General features: G+C 41.4%; 1 protein-coding gene across 1 annotated transcript in view; it reads left to right on the forward strand.

The window, feature by feature from the left end:
- The window catches only part of sgcd (sarcoglycan, delta (dystrophin-associated glycoprotein)), a 103513-nt gene that overhangs the window by 17801 nt on the left and 62847 nt on the right, over nt 1-22865 (forward strand). The window contains exon 2 of the mRNA XM_026373067.1: nt 3176-3361. Within this exon, the coding sequence (XP_026228852.1) occupies nt 3176-3361 (186 nt within the window). The remainder of the gene's footprint in view (nt 1-3175; nt 3362-22865) is intronic.

Here is a 22865-nt window from a genome sequence, read left to right on the forward strand (position 1 = left end):
AGAGCTTATGTAGCTGCTCTGTGTCTGTAACTAAAAAAAAATATGATAGACAACATAAAATACTGGTCGGTTCATAGCTGTTGACTGTGCCAAGAGTTACACTGGGAATTAGAGTTTGTGTATGTATAAAACCTCATTGCACTTTGCTTTTAACATTTTAGTGATTTATTCGGTGCGGTTCTCCAGAACTCTGTCTCAAGACGTTAATGTTGTGTGACTTTTTCATTTCTCTCGCTGCCGCCAGCTCACCGAATTTCCCTGACACGATCAGTTTCATTTTGAAGTTTTAGTTCCATATCAGTTTCAGGGTCAGTTGTCTGAGCCTGTCATACCAGATGAGGGGAAAAAGCAAATCCTGAGAGAGGAAATGGAAAACCTGTCCATCAGTCTTTGTATCTTGTGTGTGGTTTTTCATAATCGTGCTTCTCTGGTGTAAACAAATGTCAGAGTAACACTGTCAGTTGAGCTGGATCCTGTTCAAACGGGTGATTAGATAGGACAGGGGTTTGTTCCAGGGTGAACACAGTGTGTCTGCCACGACTCACAGCCATATTTGGAAGGTCTGGGCTGTGGCAAGTGCTTGTGGATGGAAATAGAAAAGAAAGTGTGATGCACCATCATACACGTTATTAATTCACGCTCACAGGCTGCTGATCTCTAGGAGCTGATCCAACTGCCTGGGTCACTTCTGGCTCATACAGCTGTTGGACTTTGAATAAGTCTGAACTGAGCACACAGCTTGAAGAAGCTGGTTCTGCTGTAAAGACAATCCCAGAAGTTTCTCAATGAACTTTTTCTAGAACTTGTTAGATGAGGAAGCTACTTTTTTCTACCCTGGCCCCAAGGTTAAGATGACTCGAAGTCAATTGTTATGAATGTATTATTAAATTATTCATGTTCCAGACAGGATAACAGAGCATCTTCAGCAACCAGCTCATCTTTCATGTAGCACCAGCATCACGTTACTATTTCAACATGTAATGTGACATGTGATATGACCCAGAGAGGGAGGGATGAGACTTCCTACTTTCACTCATAGAGGTCATCTCCCCAAACATCCTGCCATTGACTTAGACCTGCCGCAGTCCAGCAGTGGGATAAACTTCAAACTGATTTGATTTATGTGGAGCTGATATTGAAATGCTAGAGTTTCCTCCTCAGCAACATGAAGACACTTTCCAAAGAATCCTGAAAAGATCATTCTGTGGAATTTTAAACTGTCTGCAGTAAAAGCGATGTCATATTGTCGGGACAATATGACATTGTCACATTTACAGACAAATATGAGCATCTACATTTACAAACCCGTTCATTCGCCCCAGATCGGTTTCATTATAGGCTAGCTAACGTTTTACCCATGAGGTAGCTTGGACTGTAAGTTAACCAAGTTCTTTTACTTCCAAACTGGTTCTTTTTGTGGTCTGGTCATGGCTGTTTCCCGCTGACTGAATGAAGCACCCAAGTTAAGCCGAGGACATCATGAAAAAATGTCAAACACTATAATTGTTTTGGTTTAGGTTTGTCTAAGACTTTCATAATGCAGAGAATAATTAACTTAACTCTAGTTTAGACTGTTTCCAGGAAAGAGTGCTGCCAAGGTTGAGGTTGGAGAGAACAGTCAAAGTTTACATGATTACTTTTTAACAGCTTGACCACAGCAACCTACTAAATCCTCCTTAATAAAGCTGACACTGTTTCAGAGATGGTTGGGTTGAGTCATTTTGGAGACGGTGCTGCTGTTGAACAGTACTGCATTACACAGAGATTATACAGTCAAATAACACCTTAGTCCAAAGTCCATTTCCCACAGTAGCTATAGTTAAATCAGCACCTCTGTAAACATTATCACCTTCACAAAGGCAGGATTTATTATAGGGCTGTTGTATTGGACAGCCAACTGAGGGTATATGCCTGAAACTCATATCAAACAAAAATGAAAATTGAACCGTACAGTCAGTGTTAGCAGTTTTTGCTGACTGGTGCTTTGGAGTCTCTTCTGTAGCTTTCAGCACTTTCTCACCGGGGCCCTGTCGTGTGCCATTTCTTTCAGTTAGTGGGTAATGTTTGTGGTTGTCAAAAACGATTGGCTTTGGTGGTCTAAGGCACACACTGCAAAGCACAGAGGATAGTAAAATGTATTTTTCTTAAGTTATAAGGTCATTATGGTGGCGCTTGAAGTGAACAATGCATTCTCCTCTTCACGGGCAGACAATTAGAATCATCATTAATCGGCACAATCGGCACATCAATGGGGCAGAGGGGGGATAATGGAGTTATAGACCACTTATGGGGCAATCAATCAATTCGATTGCTAACTAAACTGTCTTTCATTTTGCCAGAACTGAGAGGCTGGTCAGTGGTTCAGCAGATTGTATTGGAGTGTTCAGACATGCTCCATCTCTTAACATGGTTTTCTCCACAGAGGCTGTGCAGTTGTATCTCAAGTCTCTGAGCAACCATGACTTCCTCCATCATGGGAGCAAGTAACATCTGAATATATAACAGCCATGCTGTTTATTGCTGCCCTCAAGCAGCATCCCATGTCAGGCAGGTGCAACCTGCAAAGTCTGCTTGTCAACACACCATGACATCTGCTGGTTTGCTTTGCTCTCTCTAATTAGTGAGTGACTCTTCCACCAGTAGAATTTCAGTCAGCATGGAATACTAGATGCTATTTCTGTATGCAGACTTAAATCACAGTTTGTACAGATGCATCAATGTCATAGATGCTCGTCACCGTATCTGATGCTGTTTTTCATGAATTTCTGATCAGTCCCTGACTGAAACATTTCAGCTCTTAATGAAGATCACACTGATCTGTATCTGCTAAGTGTGTCACTAGGTGGCTTTGCCGACCTATTCACCCCAATAACTTTATAACATAATAATGTTAAAATATTGTGTTTACAGCTCGTTCTGCTGCCAACGAGTGGGTGGAAAAATCAATGCAAATAATGCTGCTCTAACTTAATATTAATGCCCTGTAGCACTGGAGCCCCCCACGATGAAGCAGCCTGCAGGGAACTGTATACTTGCCCATTAACAGCTGTATGAATTGATAATGTCGTCAGAGCAAACAAGGCTGCTAACGTGTCTGAAAGATGGTAACGCTGAAGTTAAGATGTTGCCCCCAGCTACAATTATGTGTTTTTTACCGCTCTCTGTCTCTTCTCAGATGACCCAAGAACAGTGCACTCATAGGAACAATGTCCAGAGTTCAGAAAAACCCCAAGTGTACAAAGTGGGAATATACGGCTGGAGGAAACGCTGCCTTTACTTCTTCGTCCTGCTGCTGATGATCCTGATCCTGATCAACTTGGCACTAACTATCTGGATCCTCAAGGTCATGAACTTCACCATAGTAAGTCACTTTTCTGTCCTTTGTTTATATTAAGTGGAATCTGAACATGTGTGTCGAACTGTCAATGAAATCAGGGCGATTTGACACCAACATGACATCATGGTATCGGTACAGTGCGACCAGTGGGAACAAACCCATCTACGACCAATATTTGAGTCGTTTTACTCAAGCAGTTCAATAAATGTTGAAAACTACAACAAACAACAAAGTCACATCTCTACTGCTGCTGTTAGGATTCAAGTTCAGTTCAGTTACACTGAGTCGACAGTGTTTCCAGTTTGTGATGTGGGTTTCTGTGGTTGTAGTATGTAGACCAGAGATGAAGCATGTCGCACTACCTAATCAGCATTGGATTAATGAGCACTTGGACTATACTTTTAGGTAGGCAGCACGTTGGAATCTTTGCTTAAGATCACGTTTCTTGGTCATTTCAGCCACTATATAATTTATAATATAATTAAATAATTAAATTATAATAATATAATTGTACTGCTGAAGTGGGCATGTGAGGAATACTATATCTTAAGTGTGAAAACATGATGAGAACAGCAGAAACGGATCAGTTAGAACTCTTCTCCAGCTCTTATCCTCCGTTGCTTCTTCTTCTAAACAGACACCTTTGTTCTCTCCATCTGGGGTGCGTTTAGTCGAAGTGAACCAGATCTGAAGGATTAAATCTTTCTCTCTGAAGCTGCCTCTCCTCTCAGCTGTGCCATGCTAGTGCATCAAGCCACAACAAAACAACTGCTTGGAGCTGATTTACTGAGATATGAACCTTTTAAAGTGAGGATCACAGAACAGATTCGTTTAAGCTATTTACACGTCTTGACTCCATTTTTATGCTTAATTATCACCACAGGGGTGCTGTTACACTGCACACATTTGGTCATCAGTGAATTTTTATGCTGATGAACTTGTTTAAAAACCAAGTGCATGCAGTGTCATTGCTCTGTACAAAGTTCTTCCAGTGATTTGAATCCCAAGAAAGTAAAAACAACTTAATTTCATTTTTGACACCAAAACCAAGGCCCCAGTTCTTCTACACATGGAGAGCATTCACAACGAAGTACCTTCTCACACTTCATATGGCAAATCTTCAACTGCAGATTGTCAGTCACATGAAGTAAAACTGGTTAAATGTCCAAGCTCACCCTGACTTCCCTCTAGTGAACTGTGTTCAGTGGTTTGCAGCTTGTGTGTTTAGGGACAATTTGCCTCTAGTGTCTTTATGTATCTATATAAATATAGCTAGTCAGTTTAATGACAAGCAATGAAAGAGCAAAATGGGCATTTACTTCTATACAAATAACACATACTATTGCATTAAAGTATGTGTGCATATTCATAAAGATACTGCACCAGTCTGAGGTGTGGCTACCGTCCTGAAACCCTGTGAGATGAGCTGTAACTGACTCACCCTCTACCTACATTTACTTTTACTATTCCTCTCTGTCTCCGTCGGTCTGAACCTGTCTGCCTCTCTCTCTGCTTAGTAATCCACTGTGCCTGTGATGAGTCAGATACAGATGCAACAGAGTATGACACACACAAATATATATAGCACATATAAACACACGCACATGGCCGTTGTTGTGAATAATACATGAGGCCTGCTTCACAGCAGAGCTTTAATATGAGATCTACATAAATCAGAGAGCAGTTTCTCAGATGCTGGGCTATATGTTCTGACACAGTGCGGCACCCAGAGCCTTATAATGTTGTTAATGCGTCTGCCTGCAGACTCTGGAATAGTAAAAACAGTTGGAGGGTGGTAGGTAAGTTTGAAAGAGAAGAAATCACAGTTAATACTTGAAAATGAAAATAAGCAACATGCAGGAAAATCCCACTTTTTTCAACACACTGGAGTTTATTACATAATATTACAGGTACATGGTAATTAGTTATTTCACCATCATACTGTAAATCCCATATATACATACATACATATATATATATATATATATTATACACCCTGAACCTGGTTCCAGGTCATAAATGAAAGTGTTCTTCCCTGATCTGTACTTTCTATTAAAATCCATTAACCCACATTCAAGAATATCACCATCACAGTCTTACGGTGGTTTATCTCATCTCATTTAGGCTGCTGCAGACAACGACTCTCATCCACATGATGTCTAACCTCAAAGTTTCGTTTGTGTGTTGACTTGTTGTTAGCTGCACTGCAGCTCGATGTCGCCTGGATTTCTCTGACTTGGAGTTGAAGATGAGGGTTAGTCCTCGATATCCATGCATGCTGCAGAAACTCAGCTGTGGGTTGAGCCACTAGTCAAGCAATTAAGCACATAGTTCTGATGATTTAAGCATTAGAAAAAAGATTTCTTGACAGCTGAACAGCCATTGTGTTGTTGTTCTAAAGTACAATATGCCAGTTGTTAACTTGAAACACGAACAGCGTCTCCTTTGTGTAAATAACTACATCAGTGTGTTAAATGATCAAATCGTCTTTGTGCAGCTGCAGGTTGTTAGACCAGAAACAGACGCGTCCACACATATCTGGGCGTACCATCATCTCCATCTGGGGCTGTGCTCTCCCCTCGTATTTTGAGCTATTATGTAAATGTGTGTCAAGTCCAACTTGAGAGTTGTCTACTTTGCAAATGGCTCTTCAAAAACCTGCATTAGTGCAGGTCAACAGCCTTTAGGTTGATATAATTGTGAGTACTGTGCAGCACACAAACAAGCCTCTGCACTGTCCTCTGTCTTATACTCACGAGCATGTGCTTTTACAGGTTGGTTCAAATTGTACTCTGAAAATAAGATGTATGTAAAAAGACACTTAAAATTAGTAAATGTTCAGATATCAGGTGTTAATCAAGCTCTAACACGTGATCACATACACACGTGAAGTGGACGTGTAGTGTAGAAGTTATTATTCAGGCTGTGTCACACTGAATACTGTATTTGTGATAGTCCTTCTCCGTCACCCCCCACATGCTGAAACACACTGCCGAGTGCAATGTTGAATGTTAATATATTACAGTCAAGCTCTTAAGGCCAAAGCAACAGCTGGGTTTCAAAGTCAGGGTCAGAAACTTCGAGAGCTCAGGGCCAGAAAGTCACTAAAAGTTAATAGTATTCCCATAAATTTAAAACTAAGGGTTAAAATGTCCCCCTGCTCTTCATTAGGTCTTATTCCACCCACTACACGTTTTTCATTAAGTTGTCAAACATAATAGGGTCAGTGCAGCTGCTGTCCCCTGTGGGCTCCTGGTCTTTTCCAAGTGGCCAGAGCAAGGTATCAGCCATAAAACTGCAGAAATAGGATGTCGAAAGACTCAAACAATGACTTCTGTAAGGGTCTCATAATGTCTCCATCAGTTTCTGAATAAAGTGAAGGTTCTGTGGGGGGGGACTTGGTGCTAGTTCTAATGCTGGTCCATAGCTGGTTCAACTTGTTGTTCTGAGGAACTGTTTGCTTTATCACAGCAGAGCCACAATAGGTCAGAACAGGTGGTGCTCCTGACTTTATGAGCCTACACTGACATCCATCCTGCTTGTATGGAAAGCGATTGTTCAGTGAACCTTCGACATTTCCATTCGTATTAACACTGAACATCGGATGTTGACTTTAGCTTTAAGCTAAATAATAACCTCAACTACACTAGTGTCACTCACTGTCGCTCCGGACCAGCTCTGGTGGAAAGAGGGGAAACAGTATGAGATCTGTAGCACTAGCTGTTGTACTGTATGACACATCTCCACAGGTGTATGAATAGGAAAGCTGCTCCTGAGTGTGAGTGTGTGCTCGCTCCTTCTGTCCCCAGAGATCTACAGCTCGTGCAGCTGCATTTGCAGCTTCCCATCATGTTAAATAGACTTGTTGTAGCAGCAGAGACAGCCAGTGACTCGCAGATTGAGACAGATTAAAGTGGCTGCACCTCACATACATGGCGGGCTAGAGTCAGTGTAGTAATGAGTAAAACAAGGAGGGGGAATGATATATTAGCTGCCCTCCCGCCCGGGTCCTTCCACTCCAGTGAACCAGGCCTGTTCGCCAGCCAGACCGATGTAATGGAGAGACTTCAGTGCTGTTAACATTTTACTGTCAGCTTTAATGTTGATTAGCTGCTCTCGATCCAAACCTGGACCTGAACAACAGCACCTCTTCCTCAGGAATCATGCACTGAGAATGAAAAAGCCAGAAAGTCAGATGGAAACTTTAGTCACAATGCAAATATTCCGTAACGTAACTCTATTAGATCTTCAGGATTGACGGCTCCACTTCTGTATTTTTATTTGTTTTTTACTTGAACTGTAAATAGTGTATTCTGAACATGATAAATGGACACAGAGATTACAGGCGTCAGAACTGATGTAGTGGGCAGAGGATGAACGACAGGTGAGTAGGACGTCAATCAATAACTAGACTGATGTAAGTTATTCATATTCCATAGTCATCAGTGTCTCACTGACAGTAATAACATTTAAAAACAGGACAGGAGTTTACTTTGCTGCTGCAGAGCCCTTTAACAGAACACACAGCTGTGGGTGGTCTACCTTCTCCCTGCTGAGTTTATTAATGAGGGGGGGGGGCGGGGGCATATCCCCACTGGAGCTTGTACTTGAAGAGAAGTGAGGTGAACTGTTGTGACTATGTGACATGGATCACTGCTCCTGGGAGATGAAGCCTGCAGGAGGAAGTCTGCAGCACCTTCACACACAACAGTTGAACCCAGCAGCCGAAGCAGCGCTGCCACTGCCGGCAGCTCTGCCCTCATGAACCCAAAACAGGATCATGACCTTCCCGCTTTTCAGCCAAACCACAAGCACTCACCGGCTCCCTAAAAGCTCACAGTCAGATGTTGTTTATTCATGTTTGCTGGTTTGTTGAATACAGATTTGACAAGGTCACAGTGATGTCTCTGAATTTGAAGTGGGACCTGCTGTTTTTTTTTTTTCTCATCTTCAAAGAAGAAAACTGAATATTCACGGTTGAATTTTTTAAACATGGATTCTTTAAGTGTGTCCGAAACCTTTTTAGGTATTTCACTAAAAGGTTCTGACCTAGCTATAGTGTGAAGAGATGAGTTCTGTTCTGGGAACAGAACTCATGTACTTTATAGGATAAACACTGAGTGTAAGCTGCACATTTTATTTTGATATTAGGAAATATGTATATAATATATTTCATATTCTACCTATTGCTAATATAATATAACTTCAGAAAAGACCTGGGACAATGATACATCTAATGCATTATGTATGTAGGAATAAAAAACCCTGGTCGAAGCACAAGACGGTGATTGTGCAGTGACCATACAGTAGAGCACCCTCCATTTGAATTGATCACACTTGACTGGGTGTGGCTGCTGAGCAATCTCAACACACTTTGTCAGGCAACAGGAGAAGGGGCAGCTGGAAACTGGCTGGGAGCAGAAGTTATGGTAGTGTTATGTCCGCTGCAGCTGTGATGTTTAAAATCCTTTGTGGATGTTACAGTGTCTAAGAAACATTACATTGTTCTTATTTTCCACTAGCTGCAGTAGCTGTTGTTGAGTTGTGCCCGACCAAAATCATCACCTGTGCCAGACCTTTTTGTAGGAAGAGCATCTTTCAACAAACTCACAATTAAAAATAATATCAGTTCTCACAGAATAGAGAGATTGTCTGAATATCATTCAATGAGGTTGTTTAAACCTCTTCAGAGAGGCTGTTTTGCTCAGGTAGGATTTGTATTCTGAGCCACTTGATGAATCTATAACATACGCAGTGTGACAACCACCACCAACATGAGCATGACTGAAGGAAAAGACAATAGTCACTTTGTTGTGGATCAAGATGAAGTCGAAATTGAACTAAATCTCAGTCAACGGGAATAAACTTTCTAGCGTCAGCACTTGGCAGCTGAAGCCTATATGAAATAAGACTTGACCCATTACCTCTGCTTTATGTGATGTCCCACACTCTGATATAACCGTTAGAGGCCTTGGGGTGGCTCCTCATATAAACAGTGAGAACAGGAGATGACCTCAGAGCTGCTGAAATGGTTACCTCCTCCTATAATCTGAGAGTCGAGTGCCAGAAACACACACACACACACAGTTTCCTCTTTCATTTCTCTCACAGACCAACACACACTGAGTGCTGAGCTAAATGTGGCCTGTCATATAAAAAGCTGCAGTGTTGTCGTGCTGGCTTATAGGATGGAGTGATTGGGGCCGGTGCAGAGCAGCGGCAGCTGGAGAGTCTTCAGTCAGCCTTAAAATGGTGACATTTTCTATTAACCTCTGGGTGAGACTGTTTAAGCTGTCCTGGTACCAGAATATTAGTATTGTTTCCTTTTTTTGAGTCCAAAATCACGTCGTCATCTTCTTCTTATGAATCATTAGTCATTATTATCTATGACTTACTATCAGTCACCAACTACAGCTGTAGTTATTAGTGATTGAAGTGTGGGATTGTTAGCAAAAGGTAGTGGACATGTTATAGACACGATAAACAGCCTGCATTTCACACAATCAGCCTCTGTACAGAGTAAATATAGCAAATATGGCTGACGTTGAGCACAGCAGGCCTGAACAAGCAAATCTAACAGTATAGGCCACTACATAGAAATCTATGAGTATATGGAAAATCTTAAAACAGATGTACTGCTACCTTTTTATTTTATGGACAGCTGTAGTGGTCAGCCATCCAGTCAACATGAACATGTGTATTTTTTTAGATAATTACCCATGGCTTTCAGGGAGCATTTGCCCAAAATGTGACTCGAGTCCGACTCGTTTTCTCATAAATACCTGAGCAATTACATCTATTTTTGTGAGTGGGGGAAAAAAGGACAAGCTACATTAAAAGATGAGCTGTAATGCATGTGAAGATTCTCAGTGGTTAAGGTAACTGGCCCTGGTATAGTAACAAGGTAAAGAGCAGAAATTCTCCCTCTGGTTGCAGCAGGCTTTAAAAAGAGGATGAGGGGGAGTAGGAGTGGAGGCAGCTGACAAAGGTGAAAACTTTTGACTATGATTAAAGAACATTTTTGCATTTCTGGTTTTAAAGTGGCTATAATATCACTGACCTGTCACATTTATGATATTACTGATTAAGGTGTTTACTTAAGGACTGTGTGGGACTTCTGCATCACTGCAGCCTCACCGTCACTGTTTCTACATCTGGCTTTGAGTTTGTGTTTTTATAGACTATGTACAATATGAATTTGAAGCTCATTCCTCCTAGTCACAGCATTATAGATTTAAGATGCAAGAGTTGGACTCACACTCAAACAATCAAACAGGCTTGCTGCTTGACTTTGACACCAGTGACTCAAAATCTCCCTTGGACTTGTGTCTTTTACTAACTGATTACTAACTAGGGTCAAGGCTCAGGTGTTTTCAGTTCAATTCAATTCAATTTTATTTGCATAGCATCAAATCCCAACTGAAGTCATCTCAAGGCACTTTATAGCAGTTAAGGTTTAAGACCTTACAAAATATAACTGGATACAGAATTATATAGAAAACTCAACAACCCCACTGAGCAGCACCAGGAGACAGTGGAGAGGAAAAACTCCCTTTATTAGGAGAAACCCACAGGTTCTGATTCAGCTTCTTCTCTCATGCATTAGTCCCAGGCTGCATCCAAACAACCTGTTCTCGCCACTAGCTGACAGAATGCAGAACCAGCCACTGTCTGCATTAAAGTCCATGCTGTTGATGAAATCGAAGTTAGTGGCTCTCATTGGGTGCATTTAGCAACCTTTACTGAAAGGTCAACAGAGAGAGACGGCTGAGAAAGTCAGGCAGAAGACAAAGGGAGAAAGTAGACTCAGGACTGTTCTCACAGTTCCCCTGCATTTCATTTCAGCAGAATGAAAAGAATGATGTGTGACAATAGACATGTGGTGAATTTTAGAACAGTGTAATGGAGTTACAGCCGAAGACACTAATTACATTTGTAGGAAAGTCTGCTAACTTCATGATTCCAGCACTCAGGGGATTACTGTTAAAGCGCAACTTCAGGATTTTATAGTCCCCAGTGGCTGCCAGGCATCTAACAAAATGAATAATTACAAAACATGAAGAGATAAAGACACGGGAACATAAGGAAATCACTAAGAATGGTCTGGTAACTTGCTGGCTGACAGATATTTGAATGGTGCTGTGAAAATATTTAATGCCGATGTTCAGGGCCCATGAACCAAAGAATCAGTGGGTTTTGATGGAATACAGATTGAAATAAGCTAATTTAAGATTTGCCTGCTTTCAGCTGCTGTGGATCCAGGTAATTAGGCTAATGGGTGACTTTGCCCACAAAAAGTTTGAAGTTGCCGAATTAATGCAGACATAAATTCCAGAATCTAATCATGATAATTGAGTAATAGTACAGACCCCCTGTATTACACATTACATTTGAAAAACAGAGAAGCAATGTGGGGGCATCATTATAACCAGAATTGAATTGTACATGCATTATATTGTAATAGAAAGAGAAAATCATTTTAAAGATTTGTCTCACAGCATTTTGTTAAAACACAGTTGCATCATCATCATTCTAAAACCAGAGACTTTGAATGGATATTAAATACCAAGCTGAATGATAAAATATACATATATATTCGACCAACGTTGAATACAGGATGAGTTTAATGAGTTTAAAGTGCTTTGTTCAACAGGTCAGACAGTATTTGTATTTTGATGCTGGGTTGCCACTTATTTATGCATTGTACTAGCAAAGACCCAGACTTATTAAACAGTACACTCTAAAAAGGTACTGAGTGAGGCTCGCCCTCCTAACCAATCACAGTAGGTCATTTTGTTTTGTTTTGGGGGTTTTGGTTGTTTTTTACTTAGCTGGTAAGTTTTCATGGGCTAAGTGGAGAGGGAGGGTTGGGTGGAATAGATTGATTTTGATTTGCGAAAACATGGTCAGAGGTGTTGGCAATTCAATTCAACTCAATTTTATTCAATTCAATTTTAATTATATAGAGCCAAATCACAACTGAAGTCATCTGAAGGCACTTCACATTTATTAAGCTTTAAGACCTTACAAAATATAACTGTTTACAGAATTATATAGAAAACCCAACAACACCACTGACCAGCACCAGGAGACAGTGGAGAGGAAAAACTCCCTTTAGAGGAAGAAACCTCCAGCAGATCAAGGCTCAGGGTGGGCGGCCACATGCCTCGACTGGTTGGGGTGAGTGGAAAAAGAGAAGAGAACAGCAGCCAGCAGAGACACTAGACAGGTTGGTAGGACCACTAACTGGACTCTGGAGATATACAGCTCCAAGGAGGAGGATACCTGCAGGGGAGAACAGAGAGAGGGAGACAGAGAGGAGGAAACACAACTACAGGAGAGAAAAGACACAAAGTTAATGACATGAAATGGTAGAATTAGAATGGATAGAGGAGAAAGGAGAGAGGAGAGGAGCTCAGTGTATCAGTAGAGGTCCCTCAGCAGACTAACCTATAGCAGCAGAACTAAGAGATGGTTCAGAGTCACCTGATCCATCTCTAACTATAAAAAAGGAACGTTTTAAGTCTAGTCTTAAATGTACAGAGTGTGTCTGCCTCCAGAACCTGAACTGGGAGCTGGTTCCACAGGAGAGGGGCTTGATAGCTAAAGGCTCTGCCTCCCGTTGTACATTTGGAAACTCTAGGAACTACAGGTAAACCTGCAGTCTGAGAACGTAGAGTTCTGCTTGGAAGATATGGAACTATGAGGTCTTTAAGATAAGATGGAGCCTGATTATTAAGAGATTTATAAGTGAGGAGAAGAATTTTAAATTCAATTCTGGATTTAACAGGGAGCCAATGGAGAGAAGCTAACGTTGGAGAAATATGATCTCTCTTACTAATTCCAGTCAGAACTCTGGCTGCAGCATTTTGGATTAACTGGAGGCTTTTTAAGGAGTTATTGGGACAAACCATTAATAATGAATTACAATAGTCCAGTCTGGAAGTAACAAATGCATGGACTAGTTTTTCAGCATCACTTTGGGACAGGATGCTCCTAATTTTAGCTTTAATGTTTCTTAGGTGAAAAAAGGCAGTTCTAGAGATTTCTTTAATGTATGAAGTGAAGGAGATATCCTGATCAAAGATGACTCAGAGATTTCTTACAGTATTACTTGAGGCCAATACTAAGTCATCAAGGGTGAGAACATAATTAGACTAGATTTTTAGGCCCAAACAAAATAACCTCTGTCTTGTCTGGATTTAGGAGAAGGAAATTGGAGGTCATCCAGGCCTTTATGTCTTGATTTTGTTTGATTAATCAGTTTCTCCTGGTTTCATAGATAAATATAGCTGGGTATCATCTGCATAACAATGGAAATTTATAGAGTGTTTCCTAATAATATTGCCTAAGGGGGACATATATAAAGTGAAAAGAATCGGTCCAAACACAGAATCCTGTGGAACTCCGTAGTTAACTTTGCTGTGCATGGAAGACTCATCATTAACGTGTACAAACTGAAATCTATCTGATAGATACGATTTAAACCACTCTAGTGCTGTTCCTTTGATCCCAATGACATGTTCCAGTCTGTGTAATAAAATGTTGTGATCTATAGTGTCGAATGCAGCACTAAGATCTAACATGACGAGTATAGACAGTAGTCCATTGTCTGATGCTAGTAGAAGATCATTAGTAACCTTTACCAGTGCTGTTTCTGTACTATGATGTACTCTAAATCCTGACTGGAAATCTTCATACAAGTTATTGCTACGCAGGTGGTCGTACAATTACTTAGAAACTATCTTTTCAAGAATTTTAGAGATAAAGGGCAGATTGGATATTGGTCTATAATTCACTAAAACCCCGGAGTCCAGAGTAGGCTTTTTGAGTAGGGGATAATAAATCACTATATGAAATCATAAATAGACTTTATATGTTTACATTTTTATCCCTGACACAACAGCATCATGTTTATGATGAGTTCCAAATTTACACCCAAAAATACGAAATTCATAAAGAAGATTTTCAACAACAAGGAAAAAACTAAATTAACATTGCAGAAATTAAGATCATGAAGTGTTGTGCTCAGGTCTGGCAGAACTAAACCAGCAAAACTGGATTCGTCATTGATTCTGAAGTGACGTACAGCTACAGTTATAGTCTCAGAGATCCATGCTCATCATCTACTCACTTTCCATTCAGTAGATTTTTCCCTTGAGTAGAAGTAGCTTTTTCTACTTTCTAACCTCTAGTTTTCCAAACGTTAGTCAAAACTTGTTTTGTCATTGTTCATGACAGCGGAGTCATTACTTTGAGGTCTGCCTCCATATGAAAGTCAAGTGGCTAACAAAGAACGTTTGAATGGGTTTAAGGCAAGTTCAAGATCTAAGGATCATCTAGTGTGTTAAGCATTTTAAACTCTGCTACAGTAATGGTCCATCCATCTCTCACTCCTTCTGCTGTGGTCAGAACAATACCAAGTTTGATACTGACAGTGCTGTGATGAAAGAAACTTGGTACTAAAAAAGACTTTTTAAGACAGTTTTTCCACACAGGTGGACAGGTGTATGCTGTCTTTGTTATACTTAGCTCTTTGTAAGGTGGTTTTGGTTTTTGAACATTCACAAAAGACGCACATACAAACACAAATACTCTGCTAATGAGGCATCGGCCAGCAAATGTGACAGATAAAATAAGTATGATATGAAAGTCATTAGTTTGAGGCTGACAAAGTGAAACCGCAACTCCTCTATCCCATAATTACTGCTGCTGACATACCCTTGAGCAAGGTTCTTAAAACCTTTCTTGTCCACAAGACATAATAAAAAACAATTATATCACTAACCACTTGAACCATTTAACTATTCCGCACATTTCCAGAGGGATAATAATCAAAATCCTTTGTCAGCAGCCATAATATACTAGACGATACTATTTTAGTTTTGCACTACTTTTACTCCCTTCTTGACCTTCTAGTCTCTTCTTTTCTTATAGTCCTTACCAACCTGGTACACAGGTGTGATCAAATGAGCTAGACGCTGATTTAGATTTTTATAAAACTAAGAATTTATCTTATGAGAACACAGGTTTTGTTTTCTCTATAACACCTGTTTGGTGTTATGTTTCCCAGGTAATGGTCGAGGTTACAGCTCTCCACTTTGAAGGCTGCGTTTGAGAAATAAGTGTGCAACACTTTGACAGGATTTGAAGATACAAGACCCTTGATCTTCTCTGACCTCTGCAAACTAAGTTGACGGTCACGTTTGGACCAAACAAATCTAACTTCTTCTTGTCTTATGTTTTTCGAAAATGAGAGTGTAGAATGAGTAGAGGATTGAATTAGAGGCAGGGACAAAAAAACAGAAGGCAAAGAGCAACAAGCAAACGCAAGAGAGATTATAAAATCTGAGACTAAAAATACTAAAAGATGTATGAAGAATAGAAGAAGAGCAGAGAAAAGAGGATGGTCAGAGCTTCTTTGAAGTGGTGAAGTGGTCCCTGAGGACTCCAAAGCTCTATAGCATTTCTCTTAATGGGAGGATCGTCCCACTGCTGTGGTTAATTCAGTTTAGGTTGTTGGACTGTTTTTAAAATATCTGGGAAAAATGTGCAGGAAAGTTCAAACTAAGAGGCATAAAAAAGTGAAAATGTCTCTATTCTTTAAAGAAAAGAACCGGAGAAACCGACAATACAACAAAGTTGGATCAAAAGCCATTTTAATGTAATGTGAAAACCAAATTTGCTCCAGTGAACTTTTTAGCCCTTTTTAGCCCATTGTTTTAGTTTCAGACACTGTTCTGTCTAATCCTCTCGCAAGAGAACTTGTCTATCAGCTAGCTTGATGCGGTTCAATCAGAGATGGGATCCTGTTTCGTACGGATAAACATTGTCTGTCTTTTGACCTACTGTGAAAATCAATATTAGCACTGACTGATCAGATTGCAATTATGTCCAGCCTGGCAGGGGGGGCTGTGCAGTTTTTGTGCTTCACACATTAGGTGGTCCTGTCAGGAAGAACTCAAGTGTCTAAGTCAATGACAAAATGTGCAAGTGCTCATGTTCTGGGAAATATTAGCTCCATCTGTTCATGCCTCTTAAGAATCTGACTGTCACGCTGTGAAAGTGGCTGAATCTCTTTGTCTTTTTCAGTCCTTTGTGGGTCATCTTTACCGTCTCCTTTATTTTAAATGTGGCCATGAACGAGAGACACTATGTTTGACACAGAGGTATTTGACACTGTTCCTTTCCAGGCTCCCTTTCGAACCCTCACAACAGATACAAGTCCAGTCTTAGTCCTGCCAACAACATTTGAGCATGCAAGTACATAAAATCTTAACCCCAATATTGACATGGGACCAAATGTATAAGTTGTAAAACCAGAGGTAGGAATGAAATGATTGGTCATTTTCCAGGCAAAAGAACCAGATAATCTCAGTTTCCAGTTCCATGTGAGGATTTATTGCCTTTCTCTGTTTCATATCATTTTAAATGGAGTGGCTTTGGGGTTTGGACTGTTCGCTGAAAGCAGAAAAGACCTTGAAACATGACCTCTAGGGAACTTTGATGGACATTTTTCAGTTTCTGGCATTTTATAACTTTCACAACTCATCAGTCAGAGGAAAGAGAAAACCGAGAGTTGTCCATTAATAGCACTAGTTATGTCAAAATGTGCATAGTGTTGTAGTATTCATAGCATTTAAACCCATCAGGCCCTCATTTGAAATACAGGAGCACATTGTCAAACAACCTCCAACCTTCACATTTCATCAAAGTCAGACCACCCTCACATTTTCGGCTTCTCTTTGTGAATTTGTGTTTGTGTGGATGTGTGTGAGCCAGAGAAAGAGGGCATCTCTCTGCTGTGTGGCATTGTGTTTATGCATGACTTCTCTTCATCCAGTAAAACCCCATAAGGTAGAGATCAAAAGGCAGGGGTGGCAGATAAAGCTGACAACTTCCAGCCATACTCGCTCGACTTTTTTCAGCCGGGGGATTGGAGGGCGATAACATTGGGAGAATGTGCATACAATTCACCGCATAACCCAGCAGAGTAAACTGAAGGGAAAGTAGCTGCCAAGAATACTTTTCATGCATAGCCTACGCTTTCCAGGCATATGAAAAAATCATATTAAAGAAATAAACATGAAGGAGGAGAAAAAAAGGAAGGAAAATAGAAACGCAGAAGCAAAATATAAGAAATATGGCCCATCTGTATATTTTCTATTCAAAAATAAATGTATTATTGCACTGCCAAATGACAAAGCAATCCAAAGGGATGCCAGATATAAATATATGAATACCTAAGCAGGTGGACAGATGGGATATTTCTCCACTTTCTCCTCTATTGGCTCCCTCAGATGTGAGTTATAGCTGAGGAAAATGGCAGTTTTCCTACAAATCCCCACAGGAGGCTGAATAAAAATAATGATAGGTCTGGATAAAGCATCTCTAATCTATTTGTTGATTTTGCTGTTAACCTTTACTTACCTAGGAACGCGTGAAGAAAGTAGTGAGCTCTCTCTCGTGGCCACTTTAAGATTTGAGGATACAGAGTTGGTCTCTAATGTATTTCTTGCATAAACTTTTCTTTTCCTGACTTTTTCTTCCTCGCATTGAGTGTTGACTCATAATAAATCAGGCACCATTTTGTTTAGTTGTTCCATTCATCCTCCATGATTATTATTCAGTTTACTCTTATAACTGTTCATGTCCAAAGGAAGGCCTGGCATTTTGATGCTCTTTGTTGTATTCTGTAATTTTTACTTGAAGCAACCTTAAAGGACAGAAGGCAAAGTTCAACTTTCTTTGTCCCTGAGTGAGCAATTATTTCTGCCACAGAGGGACATGCACAGGCTGTAGGACATTAATGTTTTCCTCAGGTCAAAAGTAATGCATCATGTTTGGTCACAGAAGCTTGAAGTTATTCTGCATCCTTTAAGTTTAGGCTACTGGCATTTTAAAAAAACAACAGAAAGGTGGATGTGATGATTCAAGAAAACATGTTTTTTCATTTTTGACAGGTCTTTAGCTCAGTTGCTAGGAGCTGTCCATGAAAAAGACAGAATTGGTGGTTTAATTCCTGGTCCGTTCACGACCTGTGAGTTTTAATGGTAATCAACGTGAACCGTATGCAGAGTCGTTCGTGTTTTGCCTTGTGAAACAGTCCAAAGTGAAGAAGCAGACTGGAGGCAAGAGGAGGCAGAGGAGATCCTGTGTGCAGCACAGCCTCTCGGACGTTATCGAACGAACCGTGGGTTTTGTAGTTACGTGGTGTGTGCTTCAGCCATTCGACTAGCAGGATTCTCTGGAGCTCTTTAAGTTAACAAGTGACACCTTTTGTGCCTCTGGGAAAAGTCAGTACAAATGTGAAAGTAAAATGCCAGTCAGCTCTTCATGTCTGTGTCTTTGTCTGTTTGTCCGCCGTCACTCCCACCATCTCTCTGAATGAACTGACACCTTCCAGGCGTGGGTGTCCCTTTGATGGCGCTTATGCCTCGAAGGCAAGGCCATTCAATCGGAGCAACCCTGAGATTTAATGAAATTTGTGTGTCGTAAATTTCTACGTGGTGCAGATGAGAGCAGCTTTTTTATTGAAGACCTCCTCGATGGCATGTGGAGCTTCAGGCACAGCACAAAGACCTCATTTAAACTGTCTCTTCCAAAGAAAGAAATGGGAAAAGAGTGGGGAGGAGACGTAGATAACAGGGAGAGCTGTGTTGACACTGCAATGGCAGTTTGTACTTCAGCTGAGGGAGGTGTCAGGATGTTGGGTTTTGTGTTTCTGTGACTGTGTTAACACATTCATCCAAAGCGACATCTCTGTTAAACTGAGAGCTTTTGGTCACATTTGTACAATATTTAAATATAAAAACGTACTTGACCATCTGCAGCTACAATATGTGAACAGAGTTATCTGCTTGCACTGAAACTGTTTCGTTTTACACATTTTTCTAATCCTCAGCTCACAACAGCCTAGTAAAGCTCTTCTGTCCTGTGTTCCTGTGTAGGCATAGAAAACCAGACTCATACGTAGCTACAGTCAGAAGAGTTTGGTCAAAGTGTCTAAAGTCTGTGAATTCAGTTAGACCATTTCCACAGCTGAACCACAGCTTCTCTTTCAGCAGGTTAGTATCCACCTACACAAATTGGACTAAATGCTGCTGTGGCCGGACGTGGCTGTGACAGTGACCTAACCGTGGTTCTGTCTCTCGTGAAGCTCTGACACATCACAGAGCTGCTCCAGGAGCCATAAAAACAATAATTGCTTCCAATTAGTCCACACTAATTATTTAATAATCGGGAGATGATTGCACCACTTTGACTACTGTCACAATTTATTCATAACACTATCCGTGTGTGTGTCTGTGTTGGGAACTGTGGTGTATGTAGCTTTATGGGGACTGAATGTTCCCAAGTCTCTGAAGGTCATAAGTTGTTGTTGTTAGTTGGATTTAACACTTGGATTATAAACAAACTTTAGGCGTCTTTTACACAGAAACACTGACGTATTGGAGAGAAGGTTTCCCACCTTTTAAGGTGTCTCTGTCTTTTTACACTGCACTTTAAACGTCACGCAGTTACCTGTGTAAAACACGCACAGGAGCGGTTTTAGCGTGTGCTATCTGTGTAGCGGTGCTTTAAGTCTTTCCAGATCTTCAGTATAAACAAAGTCATAAAAGCTGTTTCCTCTCGACTGAAACAACCATAGTATCTGATCTCTCACCAAAACATCACACAATTTCAAAACCCTTCCTATTAACACCTGACGCCGCCTCAGCTCTTTACCACAGGTGGTGGGGTGAACTCGTCCTACCTCTGACACTACCTCTGACACTACCTCTGACACTACCTCTGACACTACCTCTGACACTACCTCTGACACTACCTCTGACACTACCTCTGACACTACCTCTGACACTACCTCTGACACTACCTCTGACACTACCTGTGACACTACCTCTGACACTACCTCTGACACTAGCTCTGACACTAGCTCTGACACTATCTCTGACACTACCTGTGACACAACCTCTGACACTACCTCTGACACTACCTCTGACACTACCTCTGACACTACCTCTGACACTACCTCTGACACTACCTCTGACACTACCTCTGACACTACCTCTGACACTACCTCTGACACTACCTCTGACACTACCTGTGACACTACCTCTGACACTACCTGTGACACAACCTCTGACACTACCTCTGACACTACCTCTGACACTACCTCTGACACTACCCCTGACACTACCTCTGACACTACCTCTGACACTACCCCTGACACTATCTCTGACACTACCTGTGACACAACCTCTGACACTACCTCTGACACTACCTCTGACACTACCTCTGACACTACCTCTGACACTACCTCTGACACTACCTCTGACACTACCTCTGACACTACCTCTGACACTACCTGTGACACAACCTCTGACACTACCCCTGACACTACCTGTGACACTACCTCTGACACTACCTGTGACACTACCTCTGACACTACCTCTGACACTACCTCTGACACTACCTCTGACACTACCTGTGACACAACCTCTGACACTACCTCTGACACTACCTCTGACACTACCTCTGACACTACCTCTGACACTACCTCTGACACTACCTCTGACACTACCTCTGACACTACCTCTGACACTACCTCTGACACTACCTCTGACACTACCTCTGACACTACCTCTGACACTACCCCTGACACTACCTCTGACACTACCTGTGACACTACCTCTGACACTACCTGTGACACAACCTCTGACACTACCTCTGACACTACCTGTGACACTACCTCTGACACTACCCCTGACACTACCTCTGACACTACCTGTGACACAACCCCTGACACTACCTCTGACACTACCTGTGACACAACCTCTGACACTACCCCTGACACTACCTGTGACACAACCTCTGACACTACCCCTGACACTACCTGTGACACAACCTCTGACACTACCTGTGACACTACCTCTGACACTACCTGTGACACAACCTCTGACACAACCTCTGACACTACCTCTGACACTACCCCTGACACTACCCCTGACACTACCCCTCGACGCAGCTTAGAGGACCCCCTACACCGGCACAGTACCTTTTATACAGCACAGCGAGATGGCGTAGTGGCCCTTTTACACGGTCTTTACTGCACCAGCAATTGTTATGTGGTTTTCTGCGTTTGACACGGTTGCCATCACTGCCACGCACGTCAATGCTTGTGATTCCACATGAAAACCATTTCTGGTTCTGAAAATGTTTCATCCACATCCTCAGGTAGCCTCCTTCTGTCCCCCCTGTCTTTGTAGAGTGATCAAAATACTGCTAAATATCAATCAACAAATTGTCCATTCAGATTTTTTATGGCTGATATTGAGACCCAAAAGTATTTCTCAAAACACATCAGAGCAGATGCCTCAGAGCAGTTCAACGCGTTTCCAGTACGATTTGCAGAAGTACAAAGTAATGTCAGAATTTTAACACAACTTACTGCAATGAAAAAAAAAACGAGTGGAAACAAATTCACCACAGAGATACATTTTCCATGTTCGAAGTCTCATAAGCTTGTTTTGGGGCTTTTTCATCTACACAGACAGACTGATCAGCTCAGAAACTGCCTTTCTATTGCACTGGGTCAAGTTATTTTAAACAGTTTTCGTGCCACTTTCATTTATCATCCCTCTACAGTACAGTAGAACATGTACAGCATCATGTGTCTGTTTTTAAATCCAGGCTGCATGCCATCACCCAGCACAGTGGACTTGCAGCCTTGTCTATTCACACATCAATCGCTGCAAGTATAAAGACCTTGATCCTGTGCTGCCATCAGCCTGCTAGGGCCATGCAGTCCATCACAGATGAGGATGAACTTCATAGGAAATCTATCGACCTGTGACACTGACATGTGGCAGCCTCGGCCACAGGGAGCAGAGTCTCGGAGAAGATTTTTAGTACTGTAACTTGCTCCTGTTATTGCTCCTAATGACAACAAATAAAATGAGCACTAGCTGACTCTTTGTCTTGTACAGAAGGAAGCACAGAGCAGAGCCCACATGGGTTTTTGGTTAGATGGGTCAAACAGTCATAAAATGACAAACTCATCAAGGAAGTCCAGTTGCCATGATTCGACTTCCAGGTACCTTCATCTAAATGACTGACTCATCTACTCACTGGTCCAAATTTACAGCCTCGACTTGATTTGTGTGTGTGGAAGGAGGAGGACCGATGATCCCGTTATCTCTATTCTGTTTCTGTCTTACACGGCTAAAGAGGCAAGATGGAAGCTCAGTGGTGGTCACGTTGAAGCCATGGGACCATGGTGACGCCTAACAATAGTACTGTATTTAGGCTTTGTAAAAAACTCATTGGCTTTTTGTCGTGGAAACCAGGAAGATGCTAACTAAAATGATCCTGGTCATCCCTACGACAGTCACGATTGTTGGCTGGATAATGTGGAAAAAAGTAAAGCTTTCACTTTATGTGCACTTCTGGAGTTCGCTGCCAAACGCTAATGTCAGCATCTTAACCTGCTAACACGCTGATGTTCAGTAATGTTTATCTATATACT

This window comes from Anabas testudineus, chromosome 14 (assembly GCF_900324465.2).
Source record: "Anabas testudineus chromosome 14, fAnaTes1.2, whole genome shotgun sequence".
Lineage (NCBI taxonomy): Eukaryota > Metazoa > Chordata > Actinopteri > Anabantiformes > Anabantidae > Anabas > Anabas testudineus.